The sequence below is a fragment of the Pleurodeles waltl genome, chromosome 3_1, assembly GCF_031143425.1.
Source record: "Pleurodeles waltl isolate 20211129_DDA chromosome 3_1, aPleWal1.hap1.20221129, whole genome shotgun sequence".
Taxonomy (NCBI): Eukaryota; Metazoa; Chordata; class Amphibia; order Caudata; family Salamandridae; genus Pleurodeles; species Pleurodeles waltl.
Window position 1 is genome coordinate 1,623,045,796 of NC_090440.1, and position 23,403 is coordinate 1,623,069,198.

Here is a 23,403-nt window from a genome sequence, read left to right on the forward strand (position 1 = left end):
TCCGAGAGGGCAAGCAACCTCAGGCTCGAGATAAGATCTTGGGCTCGAGAGAACACTTGCACCTCCTGGCACAATATAACAAATACCAATACCTCCCTCTTGTAGTCAGGGCAAAATTAAGCGCCTTAGTAGAGTTAAAGTATTAACTTGCTGCTTTATGAAATTACACAGTACAAACTAATCACTGACACAATTCGATATATGTTTTACATAACGCTTGTGAACCAATTGTGTGTGTTATATAAGCTGGTGCACTGTGCTTGTGCATAGCTCACCTTTGATATGCAGGCAAAGCAAGCTACCATCAATACTAAAACTAAACAAAAATAAATTGTGTTGTTTTTCATCATTTAAATAAGGCATGAAATATCAAATGTGTGGTTCACAGTAAAAGGTTAAACTGAACATGACACAAACTACATAGATTATTTAAAGATGTTTCCAACATTCTATGAAGTCACTTGCTTTAACAAGGGGCTTGCAAACTTTGTATAAATTCCCTTGGCGTGTTAAAGTGCAATTTTGGTGAAATTACATGAACCACAGATCTGGAATTCAGTGCTACTTTTTAGTATGAAATGCATCCTCGCGGTAGGCATTCTGGGCTAGAAAAACGGTGCTAAAACTCACGTAACTTAAACTGCAGCGAGTTCTGATCGTTCAAGTTGTTCCCTTCCTGCAGACAAAATTGTCCCTGAACACATGAAGAATTAGGTGATGTGGCACTATTGTGTAATGGCAGGCATTTCATGTAATGCGAAATGTGGGAAATTATGCAAGATTATGCAGTCATAACATACATTTCACCCAGTGCTTAATTTGTAAATAAAAACGTGCCGGTGCTCAAAGCCCGCCTCTCAAACATGCTGCTGCATTTAAATGTGCGAGCACGGAATACCGAGGTAGCGTAATTCTGAAGCCATCTCCGGCCTCTGCAATCCATTTAAAGCCACTCCCTGCCCCTTCAGCTCACTCTGGCAGCTTTCTGCTTTCTACCTTTGAGACGTTTTTTCGTTTTTCTTTTCCTGTGTCTTTCCCATAGGTGTCTTTTGTTCTTAACAAATGTTTGAGGTAGAAGAATAAGCGCCGGCCCTCAAAAATAAGTGCCAGTGCTCAGCACCGGAAACAATAAGCACAAATTAAGCACAGATTTCACCCTGACCTAGTTTTAACGAAAATGTGGCATTAATGGAGAACTCAAACACAGGTATATTCTTTGTATTTTGCTTTGTTAACTAATTTGAAATCCCTCGAGTCCTTTCTTTTTATTACCAAAAAAGAGACCGATACCTTAGAAGGAAAACTGCCTTGATCTATTTAGAACACCACTATCAATGTCCCCCTAGGTCGGTCCTGTTGGGGGGCTGCAGAGTATATAATCTGCATCACCATGCTACCATCACCCCTACCACTCGGAACGAATATCAGGTGGGCAGAGGCCTGAGTTGAGTTAGGAAACATGTCACTGCACCTAACTTACCCCATCTATATGAGGGGGAGTGTAAACAAACCACAACAAAAGGTGGCGATCTCACCCACAACTTCTAGGGTGTATATACAAATAAGGATTCCTTGGAGTTCGGATACGGGAGTGAGAGACCAAAATTGTGTGTCTAAGTGCCCTTTAATGCTGAGCAATACCAAGGAACGTCTGAAAACAACACAAAACACACACATATTGAGCAGAAAATTGACAAAATAATGGAATGGCTGTTAATGATATGCTACTGTTACGACCGCATACCATATCACAATGGATCCGATTTCTGTTTTTTACTTCAGCAAGCCAGTATTTCACTAATTATATTTGCAGGAGATTGCGTAAATTAAGCTTGCAACGTGATTTCTTCATTCAGAACAATATCATTATCATCAAGGAGTCATTCAATAAACTCGTATTAAAAGCAACAAAAAAAAAAAACACTATATTTTTCTGCACTGTTCTCTGGCACATCATCTCTCAAGCCACATCCTTTCCCATGGCAACCGACGATGATGTCACTGGCGAGGCTAATTCATCAGCTCTTCATTTGCATGAGAGGGAGGCACACGTAGCCCAGACAAAGAACCGAACGCCGCTTGTACTATCAAAGCGACACGGATACAAAGGAACATTTAAGCTACCACGTTCAAGAAACGCATTCCGTCGAGCACCAACGGCTCACACCGTGCTAAACACGCATTTTTCAGATCTAATGACGGAGTTTCTGTTACCAGGTACCAACAGGGCCGTGCATCACTGTCTCTCCCTGTCTTGAAAGCCCCAGTCGTGTTCTCGTAGAAAAAAAGCCTGTCATTTTGCCATAGTAGCTGATCAAGCCTGCCAGTGAAAAATGCCTTACGCATGCAACTTGTAATACATTTATGGTTTATTTCTGCCACGGACTGACTGCTGAAGTGTGAAGGGAATTCATTAAAAAGCCCTCGCTGCGAGTCGCACAAGGAGAGAAAGGAAAGCTTAATGAAGAAAGCCGTTAGCCCCAAGTTACATTCATTTTCGGACGGTGCTTTTCCAGCCTCTCTCTAGCCAATTGTGAACGACATTATGTTAAAGTTACAATCCTTAAACTGGGCACGCAGGTCAATTTCAGTGTTTAGCGTTTGCGTTTTTTGCATCCTAATGGTAGTAGCCCATAAACAGGGGATTAAGACAAACACGTGATTCAAAGACACTAACTACTGTATGAGCTGTGATCATTACCTTAGTCGTAAAACCAGGTTCAGCGCAGATGAATCCTCGCAGTTCTGACTCTCGGGTGGTTGTGTCTATAGGGAAACACAAGTAACACGTTCAGTTCCAAAAGCACTATAGTAAAAACAAAACACCTTAAAATGGTATTTGGTGAAATTCTTCAAAAACAAGTCGACAGACACACATAGCACACATTTTTTGTGATGGGAGTTAATAGCAGTCTTCTGAAGAAGATGGTCCGGGAAAAGGGGGCACCAATATTATGCTAGGCATTGTGGCATATCCTTCACACTGGTGTTCTGATTGATTCCAACATTAAATTATTTTATTTGTATGTCATCATTTGAATTTTTCTGTACTTAACTTGAGTATCCCTACCTCATATAGTTTTGGGCTCCAAATGTAAAAAGCGCATTGCTCATCACAGTGGGCACTACAAATATGCAGTGGTTGAAAACTGTCGACTGTAGAAGATAAGAGTATGGGGGGGGTCAGGTTTTAGCTGTGGTCAGTCTCATTTTTCTTTTCCCTTTTTTCCCCTTTTCTTGGGTCCCCCAAGTGTATGTTCCAGATGACAAAGGGTATGCACTAGATCCAGTTGGTAACGTGGCCTTTGGAACAAACAATGAAAGGCAATGAAAAGCATTCCAGTTTGATTCCAGTGCTAACTGATTGTTGATGTTCATCTGAGAGTGTCAGCTTCAGGCTTTTTTAAACTGGCGAAAATGTAGATGTCCCCCAGCTTTTATGGTCAGAAAACCTGGATTTTATTAAAGACATGGAGGCTAATATTATTGAAGTCTCCCTTTATTGCCACCCTTCAGCAGCCTCTTTAATTCATTTAGGGGCATATTTACAAACCTCTAGCGCCACCTTGCACTGCCTTAGTGTAATTTTTTTTATGCTAAGGCAGTGTTAAGGAGGCCTTTCTCCCAGCCGTATTTACAAAGTGGCGCAATACTTGCATTGCGCCACTTTGTAAATCCGTGCACTACATTACGTCTGCACCAGGCATAATGTATGCAAGAGTGGCCTTCAGACACAGGGAGGCCCGAAAAAAATGTAGCAGTGAAATTGACAAGGTTTCACTGCGCCATTTTTTCCATCATTTTAATCAATGGACCTCCCCGTGCTTTGCTGCAATAGCATCCACATTTTTGATGCTAGTGCAGCAAAGAGCTACAATAGCATAGAAAATGTTGATGCTATTGTCCGAACAACCACCATGGTGTGCCCTATTGTAAATAAGGCACAGCCATGGTGTAGTTAGCTGTGGCAGGGGTCAACGCAGGAAAAGTGGCGCATTGGGACCAATGCACTACTTTCTTGTAAATATGCCCCTTAGAACACAAAAAATCTGAATTCCAACATAAGAAAAGGTCAAAACCCTCTGACCTCTTTCTTCTTTTTTAGCAGAACACAAAGCACTTTACTTTTTAAAAATATATTTTCCAAACGTTCATAATTCAATAAGAGTCCAAAAGAACCAAGTCCATTATCCACTTCCATGAAAGAATTCTATTCTGGAAATTTTCTGAAGATTTCCCACCAGGAGATGATTTTGTCTTTTCCATCCACTTCCTTTATCGTTGACCACAGGCTATAAAAATAATACATTAACATGTAAACAGGGTTGTGTACCTGGGTGGGAATAATATAAGCCTCTGTGTCTTTAATCAAAAACAGATTTTCTAACCAGCAACGCTGGGGAAAATCTACATTTTATGTCAAGATCGGAGTCTAACAATAATGCAAGTTCAAAGCTTGGTTATTGAGCAACCAGCTGCATTTTCAACACTCTTAAGGAAACATTCGTGAGTTATTCATCACCTCCTTTAGTCATCTTGCCACCCCTTTAGGTGTATATTTAAAGGAAATTAGTATTTGTTTCATATTTCCCGATCTCAACTGAAAAGTCCTTTTGTCATACGCTTTCACACAGAGTACTACACACACATTTTCATGACCATCAAAGTATGGCAAAAATATAAAAATAGAATTCGTTTTTGTCCTTTTGTTCAGGTAAAAGGACACTCCTTCTGGTGCAAAAAAACCCTGTTTGAAATTTCTAAAGCCCTAACACCAGAAACGTTTCTAAAACTGTTCTAAAAGAGACTAGACATAACAGAATTGTTCATTTCTGAGACAACATTTTCAATTCTAATAATTCATTTGCACCTAGACCTTCCAAATAACCCAACACTATGGTCACATCCCAAACCGAGTTATACCTAGAAACTGGTGGTTTTGATAAATCATTCAGTACCTCCACAATATCCTCTGAAATGGGATCAAAATCCCTCTCCACACAGCAGCAAATCCATTTCTGCCATAACAATCTATACATTTTCTGAGTACCTGAAGCCCAGGACTCCTTAAGAAGATTTGATGCTCCCTGTGAAAGACCAGGTACTTCCCATACGCGCGTGAAATTTTCCATGTCATCAGTTTCATCTGACCTTCCAAGGCCAGGCTGTGCACTTCTCCTGTTGGACCTATCAATATTTCTGGAAGTATCAACAACAGAATTGGATAATCCACTGACATCTCCAAAAGTATCACTACAGTTCCCTTCCACTTCGAACCCTCACCGCTACCCAAGTTATCATAAAAAAACGGAGGAAAACCATATGGCTGGAGGACCCTCCAATCCTATCTGAATGCACCTATCCCTGCTGACTCTGGGGCTGGACGCTAACTGAAAAACATCTCCAACTGAGTATCCAGTCTGTTTGCAAATAAATCCAAATGAAACCGACCCCAATGTTCCATTAATCTCGTGAAAATAGTCCAATCACTCAAATACCTGTCATTTCTCAAGAACAATCTGCCTCCTCATTGTTCAACCTGGTATATGTTCTGCTTGCACTACTATGTTTTATTTCAGACAATATTCCCAAAACACCTTGCCTAAATCTGCCAGATCTTTGGATTTGAGACCCCCTAACTTCTTCACATATCTTAAAGCCGAGACATTGGCCGTCCGCAAAAGAATCAAACACTTTATCCTGTCACTGTAAAACATCTTATTGCAGTAGCTCTAAGTAATTTATCTGTAAGTTGCTTTCCTCTTTCGACCATGTTCATCCTATAGAACTGGCACCAAAGCGTGTTCCCCAACCAGCCAAACTTGCATCTGATTCCATAACCATCTCCAGATTTGCCCCAAAGATAGCGCTCCCATTCCATGCTTCCATATTTTTAGCCACCAACGTATTTCCTTCTTGGCTTCTTCTGAGAGCCCAATTTCCTTTGAGTATATCAAACCCTGTCTTAGGTGCTCAGCCTTCAGTCTCTGAAGAGCACGATAATTCAAGCTTGAATTGTAAAGGACAATAAACCTACCACTCTAACAATATTAATGAAATCCTTTCCAAAACCCAAATCTTCCCTATTTTCTTTGTTATATTGTAGGAAGTTGGCTCTGTATGTGCTATTTCAAAGTAAGGAATAGCATGCACAGAGTCCAAGGGTTCCCCTTAGAGGTAAAATAGTGGTAAAAAGAGATAATACTAATGCTCTATTTTGTGGTAGTGTGGTCGAGCAGTAGGCTTATCCAAGGAGTAGTGTTAAGCATTTGTTGTACATACACATAGACAATAAATGAGGTACACACACTCAGAGACAAATCCAGCCAATAGGTTTCGTTATAGAAAAATATCTTTTCTTAGTTTATTTTAAGAACCACAGGTTCAAATTTTACATGTAATATCTTGTTTGAAAGGTATTGCAGGTAAGTACTCTAGGAACTTTGAATCATTACTTTAGCATGTATACTTTTCACATAAAACACAATAAGCTGTTTTAAAAGTGGACACAGTGCAATTTTCACAGTTCCTGGGGGAGGTAAGTTATTGTTAGTTTTCACAGGTAATTAAGTCACTTACAGTTCTCAGTTTTTGGTCCAAGGTAGCCTACCGTTGGGGGTTCAGAGCAACCCCAAAGTTATCACACCAGCAGCTCAGGGCCGGTCAGGTGCAAAGGTCAAAGAGGTGCCCAAAACACATAGGCTATAATGGAGAGAAGGGGGTGCCCCGGTTCCAGTCTGCCTGCAGTTAAGTACCCGCGTCTTCGGAGGGCAGACCAGGGGGGTTTTGTAGGGCACCGGGGGGGACACAAAGTAGCACAGAAAGTACACCCTCAGCAGCGCGGGGGCGGCCGGGTGCAGTGTGCAAACATGCGTCGGGTTTCCTTCAGTTTTCAATGGGAGACCAAGGGGTCTCTTCAGCGATACAGGCAGGCAAGGGGGGGGCTCCTCGGGGTAGCCACCACCTGGGCAAGGGAGAGGGCCTCCTGGGGGTCACTCCTGCACAGAAGTTCCGTTTCTTTAGGGGCTGGGGGCTGCGGGTGCAGGGTCTTTTCCAGCCGTCGGGAAATGGAGTTCAGACAGTCGCGGTCAGAGGGGAGCCTGGGGATTCCCTCTGCAGGCGTCGCTGTGGGGGCTCAGGGGGGACAACTTTGGTTACTCACAGTCGTAGAGTCGCCGGAGGGTCCTCCCTGAGTTGGTTGTTCTCCACCAGTCGAGTCGGGGTCGCCTGGTTTAGTGTTGCAAGTCTCACGCTTCTTGCGGGGAATTGCAGGGGTCTTTAAATCTGCTCCTTGTAACAAAGTTGCAGTTCTTTTGGAGCAGTGCCGCTGTCCTCGGGAGTTTCTTGTCTTTTTCGAAGCAGGGCAGTCCTCAGAGGATTCAGAGGTCGCTGGTCCCTTGGAAAGCGTCGCTGGAGCATTTTTCTTTGGAAGGCAGGAGACAGGCCGGTAAGTCTGGGGCCAAGGCAGTTGGTGTCTTCTGTTCTTCCTCTGCAGGGGTTTGTCACCTCGGCAGTCCTTCTTCTTGTAGTTGAAGGAATCTAACTCTTTAGGTTCAGGGAAGCCCTTAAATACTAAATTTAAGGGCGTGTTTAGGTCTGGGGGGTTAGTAGCCAATGGCTACTAGCCCTGAGGGTGGGTACACCCTCTTTGTGCCTCCTCCCAAGGGGAGGGGGTCACATCCCTAATCCTATTGGGGGAATCCTCCATCTGCAAGATGGAGGATTTCTAAAAGTTAGAGTCACCTCAGCTCAGGACACCTTAGGGGCTGTCCTGACTGGCCAGTGACTCCTCCTTGTTATTCTCATTATTTTCTCTGGCCTTGCCGCCAAAAGTGGGGGCCGGGGCCGGAGGGGGCGGGCAACTCCACTAGCTGGAGTGTCCTGCGGTGCTGTGACAAAGGGGTGAGCCTTTGAGGCTCACCGCCAGGTGTTACAGCTCCTGCCTGGGGGAGGTGTTAGCATCTCCAACCAGTGCAGGCTTTGTTACTGGCCTCAGAGTGACAAAGGCACTCTCCCCATGGGGCCAGCAACATGTCTCTAGTGTGGCAGGCTGCTGGAACCAGTCAGCCTACACAGATAGTCGGTTAAGTTTCAGGGGGCACCTCTAAGGTGCCCTCTGTGGTGTATTTTACAATAAAATGTACACTGGCATCAGTGTGCATTTATTGTGCTGAGAAGTTTGATACCAAACTTCCCAGTTTTCAGTGTAGCCATTATGGTGCTGTGGAGTTCGTGTTTGACAGACTCCCAGACCATATACTCTTATGGCTACCCTGCACTTACAATGTCTAAGGTTTTGCTTAGACACTGTAGGGGCACAGTGCTCATGCACTGGTGCCCTCACCTATGGTATAGTGCACCCTGCCTTAGGGCTGTAAGGCCTGCTAGAGGGGTGTCTTACCTATACTGCATAGGCAGTGAGAGGCTGGCATGGCACCCTGAGGGGAGTGCCATGTCGACTTACTCAGTTTGTTCTCACTAGCACACACAAGCTGGTAAGCAGTGTGTCTGTGCTGAGTGAGGGGTCTCTAGGGTGGCATAATACATGCTGCAGCCCTTAGAGACCTTCCCTGGCATCAGGGCCCTTGGTACCAGAGGTACCAGTTACAAGGGACTTATCTGGAGGCCAGGGTGTGCCAATTGTGGAATCAATGGTACATTTTAGGTGAAAGAACACTGGTGCTGGGGCCTGGTTAGCAGGGTCCCAGCACACTTCTCAGTCAAGTCAGCATCAGTATCAGGCAAAAAGTGGGGGGTAACTGCAACAGGGAGCCATTTCGTTACACAAGCCCCCCCCAGCCCACAGGCCAGGAGACTCAGCCAAAGCTGGGAGAGTCTTCCTAGTCTGGGAGGCGAGGAAGAGTAGAGGAAATAGGCTGGTTTGTTGCAGGGCCTACTCTGCCTTACATCCTCCTGCTCAGGTCATTCCCTCTGGGGAACTGACCCACTTCCACAGTGATAGGACCTAGTCTGAATTGCCTCTTGTCTGTGTCTTTAATGTCTCCACCCATTCTCTCTATTTTGGGGTTAGAGGTATCCACCTCTGCTAGTCTTATTTTAGCCAGGGTCACCCCTAGCTTACCCAAAGAGGTTACCCAGAGCTGGAGTAACCCCACCATGACCAACAGGGTCAGGGGGCCTAACTTGCTATTTGGCATGGGGTCTGACCACCATGCCAAGGATAGTGCAGCCATAAAGGCTAACACCCAGCAGAGGCCACTGACAGCTGTCAGTGCCCAGAACCACACCTTTAGCTCTTCACCTACAAGGGAAGGGGCTAAGTTACAGGCTTCTTTGGGTTCAGGGTGCCTGTCTGCTGTATTGGAGTGGGGGGTTACCACAGCTTGTAGTAAACACCCTTCTTCCACTCTTTCTTCTGTTAGCTGAGGGGCCACCCACTCAGACTTAACAGTTGCCTGACTAGCCAGGACTTCTTGTGGGTCAGGTTGGACTTTATCAGAGCCACTTTTGGGGTTCTCCCCTACTGGAGCAGAATCTCCTTGGCTGGCTGGAACCTTGGCTAAAGGTTGTCCACCTTTCCTACTCTGTTTCCGTTTCTTTTTCTTCTGGGGCCTACTTGCATTTACTGCAGAGGCAGGCACTCCAGAATCCTTGGGAGAGGACTGGCACTGGACCAGTTCCTCTCTTGGGCTCTGACTAACCTCTGGGTAGTCATTTCCAAGGAGACAATCAAGGGGGAGGTCTGTACTGACTACCACCCTTCTCCAGCTAAAAGTCCCACCCACTTCTATGGGCACAAAAGCCACAGGCCTATCAGTGACCCTGTCTGGGCTAACTCTTACTCTGGCCATCTCACCTGGGATGTACTGGTTTGAGAACACCAGCCTGTCATGCACAATAGTGTGACTGGCACAAGTGTCTCTCAGGGCAGTGGCTGGGATTCCATTCACCTGTAGGTGGTGGAAGTGTCTACTTCCCTCTGGAATCTCCAACTCACCTGTTGGGCCCTTTTTCCAGTTGAAGGCTATGAAGACCTCCTCATCTGAGGAGTCATCTCCAATGGCTACACTGGTTACCCCTGGGATTTTGCTAGGGGGTTTGTTTTTGGGACAAGAAGTGTCCTTGGTGTGGTGCCCTGTCTGTTTACAGTTATGGCACCATGCCTTAGTGGCATCCCAGCTCTTACCCTGGTACCCACCTTTGTTTTGGGTTGTGTCTCTGGGCCCACCCACCTGGTCTGGCTTTTGGGGGCCTACAGGGGACTCTTTTTCTTTGTTTCTAGTGTCACCCACTTTCTCCTGGGGAGGCTTTGTAACCCCTTTCTTTTGGTCACCCCCAGTGGAAGTTTTGGTTACCCTAGTCTTGACCCAGTGGTCTGCCTTCTTTCCCAATTCTTGGGGAGAAATTGGACCTAGGTCTACCAGATACTGATGCAACTTTTCATTGAAGCAGTTACTTAAAATGTGTTCTTTCATAAACAAATTATAAAGCCCAACATAGTCATACACTTCATTTCCAGTTACCCAACCATCCAGTGTTTTCACTGAGTAGTCAACATAATCAACCCAGGTCTGGCTCGAGGATTTTTGAGCCCCCCTGAATCTAATCCTATACTCCTCAGTGGAGAATCCAAAGCCCTCAATCAGGGTACCCTTCATGAGGTCATAAGATTCTGCATCTTTTTTAGAGAGCGTGAGGAGTCTATCCCTACACTTTCCTGTGAACATTTCCCAAAGGAGAGCACCCCAGTGAGATTTGTTCACTTTTCTGGTTTCACAAGCCCTCTCAAAAGCTGTGAACCATTTGGTGATGTCATCACCATCTTCATATTTAGTTACAATCCCTTTGGGGATTTTCAACATGTCAGGAGAATCTCTGACCCTAGTTATGTTGCTGCCACCATTGATGGGTCCTAGGCCCATCTCTTGTCTTTCCCTTTCTATGGCTAGGATCTGTTTTTCCAAAGCCAATCTTTTGGCCATCCTGGCTAACTGGATATCCTCTTCACTGGAGTTATCCTCAGTGATTTCAGAGAGGCTGGACCCTCCTGTGAGGGAGCCAGCATCTCTGACTATTATTTTTGGAGTCAGGGCTTGAGAAGCCCTGTTCTCCCTAGATAGGACTGGTGGAGGGGATTCTTCCTCCAGTTCACTATCATCCTCCTCTGTGTTATCCACAGAGGGGTTGGCTCTATCATACTCTGCCAACAGCTCCTGGAGCTGTACTTTGGTAGGTCTGGAGCCCATTGTTATTTTTCTTATGTTACAGAGTGACCTTAGCTCTTTCATCTGGAGATGGAGGTAAGGTGAGGTGTCGAGTTCCACCACATTCATCTCTGTACTAGACATTATTCTTCTAAAAGTTGGAATGTTTTTAAGAATCTAAAACTAGTTCTAGAATCTAATTCAAACTTTTACAAACTTTTAAACTCTAAAAGAAATGCTAACAGGGACTAACACAAGGCCCTAGCAGGACTTTAAAGAATTTAGAAAACTTTTCAAATTGCAAAAATCAATTTCTAATGACAATTTTGGAATTTGTCGTGTGATCAGGTATTGGCTGAGTTGTCCAGCAAATGCAAAGTCTTATACCCCACCGCTGATCCACCAATGTAGGAAGTTGGCTCTGTATGTGCTATTTCAAAGTAAGGAATAGCATGCACAGAGTCCAAGGGTTCCCCTTAGAGGTAAAATAGTGGTAAAAAGAGATAATACTAATGCTCTATTTTGTGGTAGTGTGGTCGAGCAGTAGGCTTATCCAAGGAGTAGTGTTAAGCATTTGTTGTACATACACATAGACAATAAATGAGGTACACACACTCAGAGACAAATCCAGCCAATAGGTTTCGTTATAGAAAAATATCTTTTCTTAGTTTATTTTAAGAACCACAGGTTCAAATTTTACATGTAATATCTTGTTTGAAAGGTATTGCAGGTAAGTACTCTAGGAACTTTGAATCATTACTTTAGCATGTATACTTTTCACATAAAACACAATAAGCTGTTTTAAAAGTGGACACAGTGCAATTTTCACAGTTCCTGGGGGAGGTAAGTTATTGTTAGTTTTCACAGGTAAGTAAGTCACTTAGAGTTCTCAGTTTTTGGTCCAAGGTAGCCCACCGTTGGGGGTTCAGAGCAACCCCAAAGTTATCACACCAGCAGCTCAGGGCCGGTCAGGTGCAAAGGTCAAAGAGGGGCCCAAAACACATAGGCTATAATGGAGAGAAGGGGGTGCCCCGGTTCCAGTCTGCCTGCAGGTAAGTTCAATCAACAACAAAAGGCAACTCATAACTTGAAATAAATGCACATTCTAAACATATAGGAAAAAACTTTTGAGTGCTCATACACTGACACACATCGTTGCCTTGATATGTACTTCCGGGTTTACAATAGTAGACCCGTTTTAATAATGAACAAACAATTCAGTGGGGCACATCAACAATCAATGTCTAAACTATTATATTATCAAAATGAGATGACATGAGAGAATCTAGTATGATCAAACTAAATTGCTAATTGATAAATCTTCCTTTTCTGAAATAAACAATAACTAACCAAAGAGAAAAACCATGTACTCATATAAAACTAACCAAACAGAAATGTCCATACAAATAGAGAATTTTAATACAAAAGAATATATCATATTATACACATAGACATATAAACATATATACACAACATGTAGAAAAAGAATGAAAAGCCATCAGCCTACACATAAACATATAAACATATATACACAAAATGTAGAAAAAGAATGAAAAGCCATCAGCCGACACGTGTTTCGTCCTGACTGGACTTCTTCAAGGCTGAGAGAATCACAACATATAACAATCAATTATAACAAATATATATATACAATATATACAAATATTAAAATAAATACACATCCAATATTTTATCCTTTCCCTTTCCAAAATACAAAAAACTGATAAATTCTTTGGTCAATTAAGTACACAAGCTCTTAAAAGTGCATATTATTTATACTATTTCTCTTGGTTTGAAGCTAAACAAGAAACTTCAGAGAAAAGGAAGAAAACCACCACCACAACCTCAGTGGTGAAGTGTTTATTTGAAGTATCCAACAATATATTTCCCATGTCCCCAAGGATAGGTCTGTTGAAGCCACAGCGATAGTTAGCCATGCAACATGCAAGCCCAAGTGTAAATGAATTTCTTTTTCGTTGGCATTTGATCAATTTATGTCTACAATTTCTTTTCTTTCAAACGTAAACTACTTATAGCCCAGAATAACCCCTCATTGTGTAATGGTGAGGAAAGAGAGTCTAATAAATATATACCTTTATTTGCTTCTATGTCCGTATAATCATATACCATTTATCATCCTCTATGAAGAAGGAGGGGGAACGTGATAATTTAGTTACTCCCATTTCACTTGGCAAAATTTAGGGAATGCCAATAAAGTGTACTGTAGTGCAATTACTGACCTGTTTTAATCATAATCAGTCACTTCCTTGCTGTCTTCAAAATGAATCTAAATTACAGGAACCGTAAACCTCATGTATTGAGGAAACAACTGAAATATAAATAATTACAATAAATCCAATGTCCTCCCTAAAAGGAACTCAATTCCTATGTGATCATCTTTTATACCAATGTCTCCACACTATCCTGGTAATGGAGCCAGCATTCTAATAGTGCTCCGTTTTTCATTGAATTCGCAAATCTCATGTATTAAGGAACCAATTGAAATACAAATAATTACAATAAATCCAATTTCCTCCCTAAAAGGACCTCAATTCCTATATAATCATTTTTTATACCAATGTCTCCACACTATCCTGGTAATGGAGCCAGCATTCTAATAATGCTCCATTTTTCATTGAATTACATAGAATACATTTCCCAAACTTCTACCATACACTTACCTATATGCCTCTCTCTCTGTTCTTAAATCTCGTCCCTGTTCTATTTCCCGATGTATATCAGCGAGAGCATCGAGGGCCTCTGTACCTCGTCTCACTCTCCCCGACTTTTCCAAAGGAAGTGTACATCCCTCGCCGGCATTTTGCGCGCCACATTAGTACTCAAACCGAGTTCATTAGCACTAACAACGGACAGAAGCTTACCCATAGAACCACGGCGGCCATTTTGAAGTGGTTCCTATTGAGTGAAAACTAACACAAAGTCAGGACGAAATCTCGTCTATATCGTATGTAGACATTCTAAGACGACGATTTCAATACTTCAAATCCTTCGCCGTTATTTTAAACACCGCGTTAGCACTTCAACATAATTCATTAGCCAGAAAAGAAAGAAAAAGCACCTGCCTATGGAGCCGCGGCGGCCATTTTGAAGTGGTTCATATTTTGTAAATATTACCCCCAATAAAGACAAATTGTCACCTATTTGCCAACCAAAGAAATACATTTTCAACCACCCAATATCATGATGGTAAAGTAATTTCTACCCCCAGTATGTACACAAATGTCACCTCAGTGAACATATAGAGTGAAGTCGTAACCGGTCTTCCCAACATATAGAAAATTCAAATGAGAAGGGAAAGAACCCTCCCTATCTTTCAAGGACACGAAATAGAAAGGATATTGACAAAGTTAGTGACTCATATCATTTGTGTGTTGTTCTACATTCATAGTATGCCAAATGGATATATTCAGAGGAAATGGTACAACTCATCATCCAAATTCATGCCCATTTCAATCGTTCTTAATTTGATAATCCATTTTGCTTCATTTTTACGCAAGTCCAATGTTCTGTTGCCACCCCTAGCGTTCACCGGGATTTGATTTATACCCATATATTTTATTAATGGAACCTCAGTTACTGGATGTTTATCTTTAACATGCCGTACTAGCGGTGATGCTATGTCATAATTTCTTAGGGCTCTGATATGTTCTTGAATACGTTCCTTCAAGGGCCTTATTGTGCTGCCCACATATATCTGGCCACATATGCATTCCAATATGTATACCACAAATTTCGTATTGCAGTTAATAAAAGTGGAGATTTTATATTTGTCACTACCATTGTAGCTGAATTCAGTGGTTTTATGCAATGCCATACTGCACATATTACAATTACCACACCTATAGAAACCCGCAATTTTATTCGGAAGCCATGTTGTTTTACTTTCCATTAGAGGTGGTAAGAAACTTTTACAGACTTCATTTCTGATAGTTTTACCTCTTTTATGAATCATTTTAGGTTTCTTAGGAAGTAAAGCAGCAAGTGTTTCATCTGTCTGTAGAACATTCCAATGTTTACATAGAATGTGATATATATTGTGACTGTTTTGGCTATATGCCGTACAAAAACTCATTGCTCTGTATAGTGAACTGTCTCGCATCTTTGCCTTTTGACCCAGTAGGGTGGTTCTACATGTTTGATCAATCTTTTTCCTTGCTGTTTTGATGACACGCTTGGAATAGCCTCTCTGTGTGAATCTATCTTCCAATTTATTTAGTTCTATGTTGCATACATTGGGATCGCTGCAATTTCTTTTCAATCTGGTCATTTCCCCAAATGGGATGGCTGAAATTTGACTTTTAGGATGCGCACTTTCTGCATGTAATACCGAATTGCAGGCTGTTGGTTTGCGGTAAACTTTCGTATGAATCTTATTATCTGTGACGGATATCTCTAGATCTAAAAAACAGACTTTGTTCTTGCTGAATTCATACGTCATTTTAATATTGAAGATGTTACAATTAATGTATTCATAGAATTCCTTTAATAGTTGTTCCGATCCAGTCCAGATCATTAAAACATCATCAATATATCTTCCCCAGAAGAAAATGTTGTCGGTAAATACAGAGGGGCCCTTCTTCCAAACATGTATTGCTTCAAAGAAGCCCATATATATATTCGCATATGAAGGAGAGAACCGTGAACCCATAGCTACTCCTTGTGCTTGCTTGAACCACTGCCCCTCATGTAAAAATACATTGTTTTCCAATGTAAATTCAATCATACATAGTATCATATCAGTATGTTCCATGTATGATGCAGATCTCTCAGACAGAAAATGCCGTACTGCTTGTAAGCCCTTATCTTTAGGAATACATGTGTATAAGGAAGATACATCTAAGGTAACCAGCATCATCTCTGGAGTCCAGTTCACGTCCTCCAGCTTACAAAGAACATCCTTCGTGTCCTGTAGATATGAAGGAATGTTTTTCTGCAGGTAAGTACCCGCGTCTTCGGAGGGCAGACCAGGGGGGTTTTGTAGGGCACCGGGGGGGACACAAAGTAGCACAGAAAGTACACCCTCAGCAGCGCGGGGGCGGCCGGGTGCAGTGTGCAAACATGCGTCGGGTTTTCTTCAGTTTTCAATGGGAGACCAAGGGGTCTCTTCAGCGATGCAGGCAGGCAAGGGGGGGGGGGCTCCTCGGGGTAGCCACCACCTGGGCAAGGGAGAGGGCCTCCTGGGGGTCACTCCTGCACAGAAGTTCCGTTTCTTTAGGGGCTGGGGGCTGCGGGTGCAGGGTCTTTTCCAGCCGTCGGGAAATGGAGTTCAGACAGTCGCGGTCAGGGGGGAGCCTGGGGATTCCCTCTGCAGGCGTCGCTGTGGGGGCTCAGGGGGGACAACTTTGGTTACTCACAGTCGTAGAGTCGCCGGAGGGTCCTCCCTGAGTTGGTTGTTCTCCACCAGTCGAGTCGGGGTCGCCGGGTTTAGTGTTGCAAGTCTCACGCTTCTTGCGGGGAATTGCAGGGGTCTTTAAATCTGCTCCTTGTAACAAAGTTGCAGTTCTTTTGGAGCAGTGCCGCTGTCCTCGGGAGTTTCTTGTCTTTTTCGGAGCAGGGCAGTCCACAGAGGATTCAGAGGTCGCTGGTCCCTTGGAAAGCGTCGCTGGAGCAGGTTTCTTTGGAAGGCAGGAGACAGGCCGGTAAGTCTGGGGCCAAGGCAGTTGGTGTCTTCTGTTCTTCCTCTGCAGGGGTTTGTCAGCTCGGCAGTCCTTCTTCTTGTAGTTGCAGGAATCTAACTCTTTAGGTTCAGGGAAGCCCTTAAATACTAAATTTAAGGGCGTGTTTAGGTCTGGGGGGTTAGTAGCCAATGGCTACTAGCCCTGAGGGTGGGTACACCCTCTTTGTGCCTCCTCCCAAGGGGAGGGGGTCACATCCCTAATCCTATTGGGGGAATCCTCCATCTGCAAGATGGAGGATTTCTAAAAGTTAGAGTCACCTCAGCTCAGGACACCTTAGGGGCTGTCCTGACTGGCCAGTGACTCCTCCTTGTTATTCTCATTATTTTCTCTGGCCTTGCCGCCAAAAGTGGGGGCCGGGGCCGGAGGGGGCGGGCAACTCCACTAGCTGGAGTGTCCTGCGGTGCTGTGACAAAGGGGTGAGCCTTTGAGGCTCACCGCCAGGTGTTACAGCTCCTGCCTGGGGGAGGTGTTAGCATCTCCAACCAGTGCAGGCTTTGTTACTGGCCTCAGAGTGACAAAGGCACTCTCCCCATGGGGCCAGCAACATGTCTCTAGTGTGGCAGGCTGCTGGAACCAGTCAGCCTACACAGATAGTCGGTTAAGTTTCAGGGGGCACCTCTAAGGTGCCCTCTGTGGTGTATTTTACAATAAAATGTACACTGGCATCAGTGTGCATTTATTGTGCTGAGAAGTTTGATACCAAACTTCCCAGTTTTCAGTGTAGCCATTATGGTGCTGTGGAGTTCGTGTTTGACAGACTCCCAGACCATATACTCTTATGGCTACCCTGCACTTACAATGTCTAAGGTTTTGCTTAGACACTGTAGGGGCACAGTGCTCATGCACTGGTGCCCTCACCTATGGTATAGTGCACCCTGCCTTAGGGCTGTAAGGCCTGCTAGAGGGGTGTCTTACCTATACTGCATAGGCAGTGAGAGGCTGGCATGGCACCCTGAGGGGAGTGCCATGTCGACTTACTCAGTTTGTTCTCACTAGTACACACAAGCTGGTAAGCAGTGTGTCTGTGCTGAGTGAGGGGTCTCTAGGGTGGCATAATACATGCTGCAGCCCTTAGAGACCTTCCCTGGCATCAGGGCCCTTGGTACCAGAGGTACCAGTTACAAGGGACTTATCTGGAGGCCAGGGTGTGCCAATTGTGGAATCAATGGTACATTTTAGGTGAAAGAACACTGGTGCTGGGGCCTGGTTAGCAGGGTCCCAGCACACTTCTCAGTCAAGTCAGCATCAGTATCAGGCAAAAAGTGGGGGGTAACTGCAACAGGGAGCCATTTCTTTACATATATGTTTTAACTTTATCTTTGGCAATTTCAATTGTCCCTCTATTGCTTTTATCATAAAATTCGGAATCAGAGACAACTTCTGTGTGTTCACCACAGACCCCTGATCCTCCAACAAGGACACTGTCATATTTGTATGATCCAACAACAGGATGTCCTCCACCAAGGGGCTGAAGATAGACTGAACATCAGATAAACAAACTTCCACATCTTTCCACCCCACCTGAAATGAAGAAATTTCTCATGGGGTTCCAAAATTGAACATGACAGATAAGCATCCTTTAAATCTAACCTTGTTAAACAATTCCCTGTTTGCAGCACATCTGTATTGCTATTAATTGTGTTTGACCAATGACTTTGTGTTTCACCACTGCGCATATTAGTTGCTCAATGTTCACCAGTAGCACATTATATGTTTTGTTCAGTTTAGCTGCCTATTGGCTTTGACATGGCATTAGCCATTACATTTTGTATTCAGTTTAGCTGCCTATTGGCTTTGACATGGCATTAGACATTACATTCTGTATTCAGTTTAGCTGCCTATTGGCTTTGACATGATAATAGACAGTACATTTGATATTTAGGTTAGCTGCCTATTGGCTTTGACATGATATTAGACATTACATTTGATATTTAGGTTAGCTGCCTATTGGCTTTGACATGGCATTAGCCATTACATTCTGTATTCAGCTTAGCTGCCTATTGGCTTTGACATAACATTAGACATTACATTTGATATTTAGGTTAGCTGCCTATTTGCTTTAACGTGGGGTTAGACATTGCAGTTGAGACATTGCAGATGAGCTGTGTTTTTCCAAGCTGTGTTTTTCCACAAGATGGACCAAGCTGTTTTCTTCACACCAGACCTTAGCTGATAAGAGCACGTAGATTTTGTGTTTACCTCGCAATCCAGTCTGAGAACGGGGAGCTCAGGAGAATTGGCCTCTCTCCAAGGTTCTTTGGCTCTCACACTGAGTTTGCTTTTAAGGATGACTCTGGGCAACAGTGAGATAGATTGAATCTGCTTGACTTCAGACTGGAACTAGACGTCAGTTGCACGTCTCCCGTTTCGGTAGAGAATCTCTTTCTCGCAGTTGACCGGAGTCATCAACTTGCAGACCCCAGAAAGATGAAGCTGAATATAGGCCCTACCGCCTTGCCCATAGGGTGATGAATTTTGACTTTTATGCTTTGCTTTGATGTTATGCTATAATATAATCACCTATATTTGCTGTGTACATTGCAACTGAGAAGTACTTTGATATATTTTGCTTTCATTGCTGCGACTACTTTCGAACGTGTGCTTCCAATCTACTAATTTCGTCTCTCTGGAAGTTGTGGGTGGGAAATTAACAACAATAAATGTCTTCTTTAAACTCAGAAGTGCATTCCAGAGAGGTTCTGTAAGCTTGGTTATGAGATAAGAGGGAAAGCAGAACAACATCTCTCAGAAAATGTATGCCTTTTATTTTGAAATGGTGATATTCCACCCAATCGTACAAATTACTGGGGTTTATTACGGGCCTCATCCTTTTGTACTTTTTCTCTACTAGAAATACATTGCTCACAAAGCCCTTTAAAGTTCCTTTTACCTGCACAATAACTCCTGTTGCCACCAGAAGCTGAACTTCGTTGTTTACTAAGTTTGCAAGTTCTGCATTGAATCTTATCATTGCTGGGACATGTATCTGAAGTGGTTCTTCCACAAACTCTAAGTGATAACCTTCCATTGTTTTCAACACCCAAGAATCTCCTGTTACCCGAGACCAATTGTTGAAAAACTGTGCAAGTCTGGTGCCCAGTTTTAACGGGGTAACAGAAGGGTCTCGTCTTACCTAATCATTGAATGCAACTTTCTCCTAGGGTTCCTCTCCTCCTTGCTCTTTGTTTTTGAGGATAAAATCCTCCTGACTGATAAGAGGTTTAATAAAAATTTGGTCTATAACCACTTACGAATGCGGCCTTCGTGATAACTTGACCTCAGACAGGCAACCGACCTCTCATTACCCTGGTCTAGCCAAGAACACGCCCGGTCAAGTACTTTTTTTAATCTTTCTTTGAGATTTTTGTAGGGCGCTAAAAGCACCAACATATTTCAACATCTCTTTAATAAAAGTGTCACCAAATAAGTGTCCATCCACTGCTTTCCCTGCTTCATTACTGGATAGCTCAATCAATTTAGGACTGATCTTTAGTAGAATTGTTTTTCTACATTCCACAGGTATTGCTGTATTGGCATTACCCAATGGGCATCCCACTCTCTGCACCCACTGTCTTAACTCCTCAATATTAACACATTCCTTGTTCAAATATGCCTCTTCTGCCACATGAGATATCTTTTTTATAGGGCCTGTTCAATCCAGCAATCTGTTCTGGCACATTTGCAGGCCTTTATGTAATCCCTTCCTGGGATCTCGCCCTCCCTTACAAATGAATGCAAATATCTTTGCGTCCAAGTCTGGCGTCAACATAACCTTGTTCACCGAATTAGGTCTTGGACATTCAGAACTGATACGTAATCTCACATCTTTAGGAATCTGCTTCCTTAACCAAGTCTGCACATATTCACCGACATGCGCTGCCAGGGTCCATTCTGATGAAAGCAGGTGCTTTATCAACATGGGGTCAAACATACACTCCCCAAGACAGTCAGTTAAAACTTCATTGTCCCCATCTAAAGTGCTTGACAATTTGCCTGGCTTCTGGGACATATTCCTTTCCTCATTGTCTGAATAAAAATCTGAAGAGCAGCTTATTTCAATATCTGCACTCCCAGAAGTTTCATCACATTGTGTAACAGACTGTTCGAGAACTTTCTTTTTCTCTTTCATATACTTTCAGGTCCTTTTTGCTGATCCCATTGTGTGTCCTCGACACTTCTATGATTCGTGCACTCACAAAACCCACTGTTTGACTCAGAATATTTATTTTTATTAGATAGAGTCAAATTTGTTTCTAAATGTTTTCGTTTTTTACTTACTTTCCCACTCTTCCTATTTTGAGAGCCTTCTCCTGCTGACCGAAACGTTTCTTCTTCAGACGCTCTCTTATCCTGTAACATGGCCTCTAATTTCTTTTCTATTCTAAATCATTTGAAAATTTTGCAGGAGGCCACTTATTTTATACTCTAAAGGTACATCTGTATTACTTTGATCACTAGACTCAGCCATTTGCTTAAACAGAAAACTTTACAATTATAATGAATCTGAAATGAACCTACAATACTATAAAAAAAACTAAGTAACGATCCCTAAAATAACTCCTAATTAATGCCCAGAATATTTCCTAAAGCCTAACGCTTCGCTATAGTAATCTTCTGACTGACAGTGTAACCGACTCAACCAGCTGTTTGCAAACGCCTTTTTCACCCCAATGTGTTAGAAACAAAGGTCTTCTTCATTCCAGTGTGTCAGAGAAGATAATGTTATCCTTTAAGTGAATATCCCAATTTATCAAAATGGCTACCCACTCTCAACATAATGTGTGAGGCAGATGTTCCTTTTCATTGTCCTATCTTTTTTTCCATTCCCTCTTCAGAATCCTTGCACACCTGCATGAATAAACTTCGAGATCCACTTGTGAGTGCAACCCCTTTCTCTTTTTGGAGAAAAGGTTATGCCATTAAGAGTAAACAGCTGGCTCGGGTTTCTCACACATACCTCAATGGAGTTATCGGAGGGGATGCTGTACGCATAAACAGCAGATGCGCATATTGCCTCGCGCCTTGTAGAATGCGCAAACACACGCTGAGACCAGCCATCACTAGTGAACAAGCTCTTGCGCTCAACTGTCGCCATTTCTAAAACTGTATTGTTGTTTCAATATGTTAAAATATATATGTTTAAAACTACCTGAATGCTAATAACAAAGACAATCCAACTTAACAAAGAACTTAGAAGCATATCACAACAAACAAACCCCGTCCAAATACACTTCCCATATTTAAATTTTGAAATTATATTCAAACTATTCTATTCAAACAATTTACAGATTATCAAATATGTACCCGACACTAGAAAAGTACTTATCTGCTCGAGCAGCAGCAAAAAAGAAGGAAGAGGTCAGAGGGTTCTGGCCTTTTATTATGTTAGAATTCAGATTTTGCCTGTTCTAAGTTCTTTAAAGATGCGGCTGAGTGGTGGCAACAAAGGGAGATTGCAAATATGTCTGGTCTTGACATCAAATCTTTTCTTTCTGCTGAACACATACATGGTCCAGCGAAAACAAACTCAGATTCCGAAGTTAGGTCAAGAAAAAATACATTTGTGTATTGTCATATGCAATTTCCAAGAGGACATACAAAGCGATAATGAAAAACACGTGTCTGAACTAGCCATCGGATATTACCTTGCATTGGCTCACATTGCCCTCTTTGGCAATGTAAGGGAGTAAAGTATTCTATTGTACCAGAAAAAAAGATATAGCAGTTTTCATTTTGTGGACTAAAAGTGATTGTCAAAAGCTGTTTAAGACAACAGTCTCCTCTTCATCAGGGTGACTAGATTTTCAGAGTGAAAGCCCAGGATGGGCACAGACATAGATATAGGACAAAATGTCATATTAGGACCCATGAAGTCTCAGGGCTTCTTTATATATATATATATATATATATATATATATATATATATATATATATATATATATATATATATATATATACATACATACGCATGTTGAAGGCTACGACCGAAACGCATTACCATGTTTATGAGCACAGAGCACTTCAAAATTTAATAAATGGAATACTAAGGATTTGGAATCTCATCCTGGTGGTGCTGCCTTATTTCTCCGTCTTGAATTGGAATTTTCAACCAGCCTCGGGCAAGAGAGGCTCCTGGAGGGGAGAACCAAATGGTTTTACACACATATATATATATATATACATATCCCAAACACGAAATACCCAGGCACCAGTCCACGTTAAAATCCAAGCATTTAATAGCAATCCTGACGCGTTTCGGCAACAACATGCCTTGTTCACAAGTAAGTAAGAGCAGATGTGAGTAAAGCCAGTGCTTTTTAAATACACAGTCATGTGACTTCAAATATCCAAACTCCAATTCCCATATTGCACAGTTCCATATTAATAACATCCTGAACTGGAGCGCTTAATCTACATATATCTGCAATAGCGTCACAGGCGCTACAGTTCCAATGGAAATGTTCTTTTGTGCATTTGGTATCCATTACTTGAATGTCCACTTGCTTTTACAATTGCTGCCCAGCATGGTAACAGCAATT

General features: G+C 42.7%; 1 protein-coding gene across 1 annotated transcript in view; it reads right to left on the reverse strand.

Annotated features, from left to right (window-relative positions):
* The window catches only part of STK39 (serine/threonine kinase 39), a 1,706,935-nt gene that overhangs the window by 438,578 nt on the left and 1,244,954 nt on the right, over positions 1 to 23,403 (reverse strand). Inside the window, exon 14 of the mRNA XM_069225277.1 lies at positions 2,702 to 2,766. Coding sequence (XP_069081378.1) covers positions 2,702 to 2,766 — 65 coding nt within the window. The remainder of the gene's footprint in view (positions 1 to 2,701; positions 2,767 to 23,403) is intronic.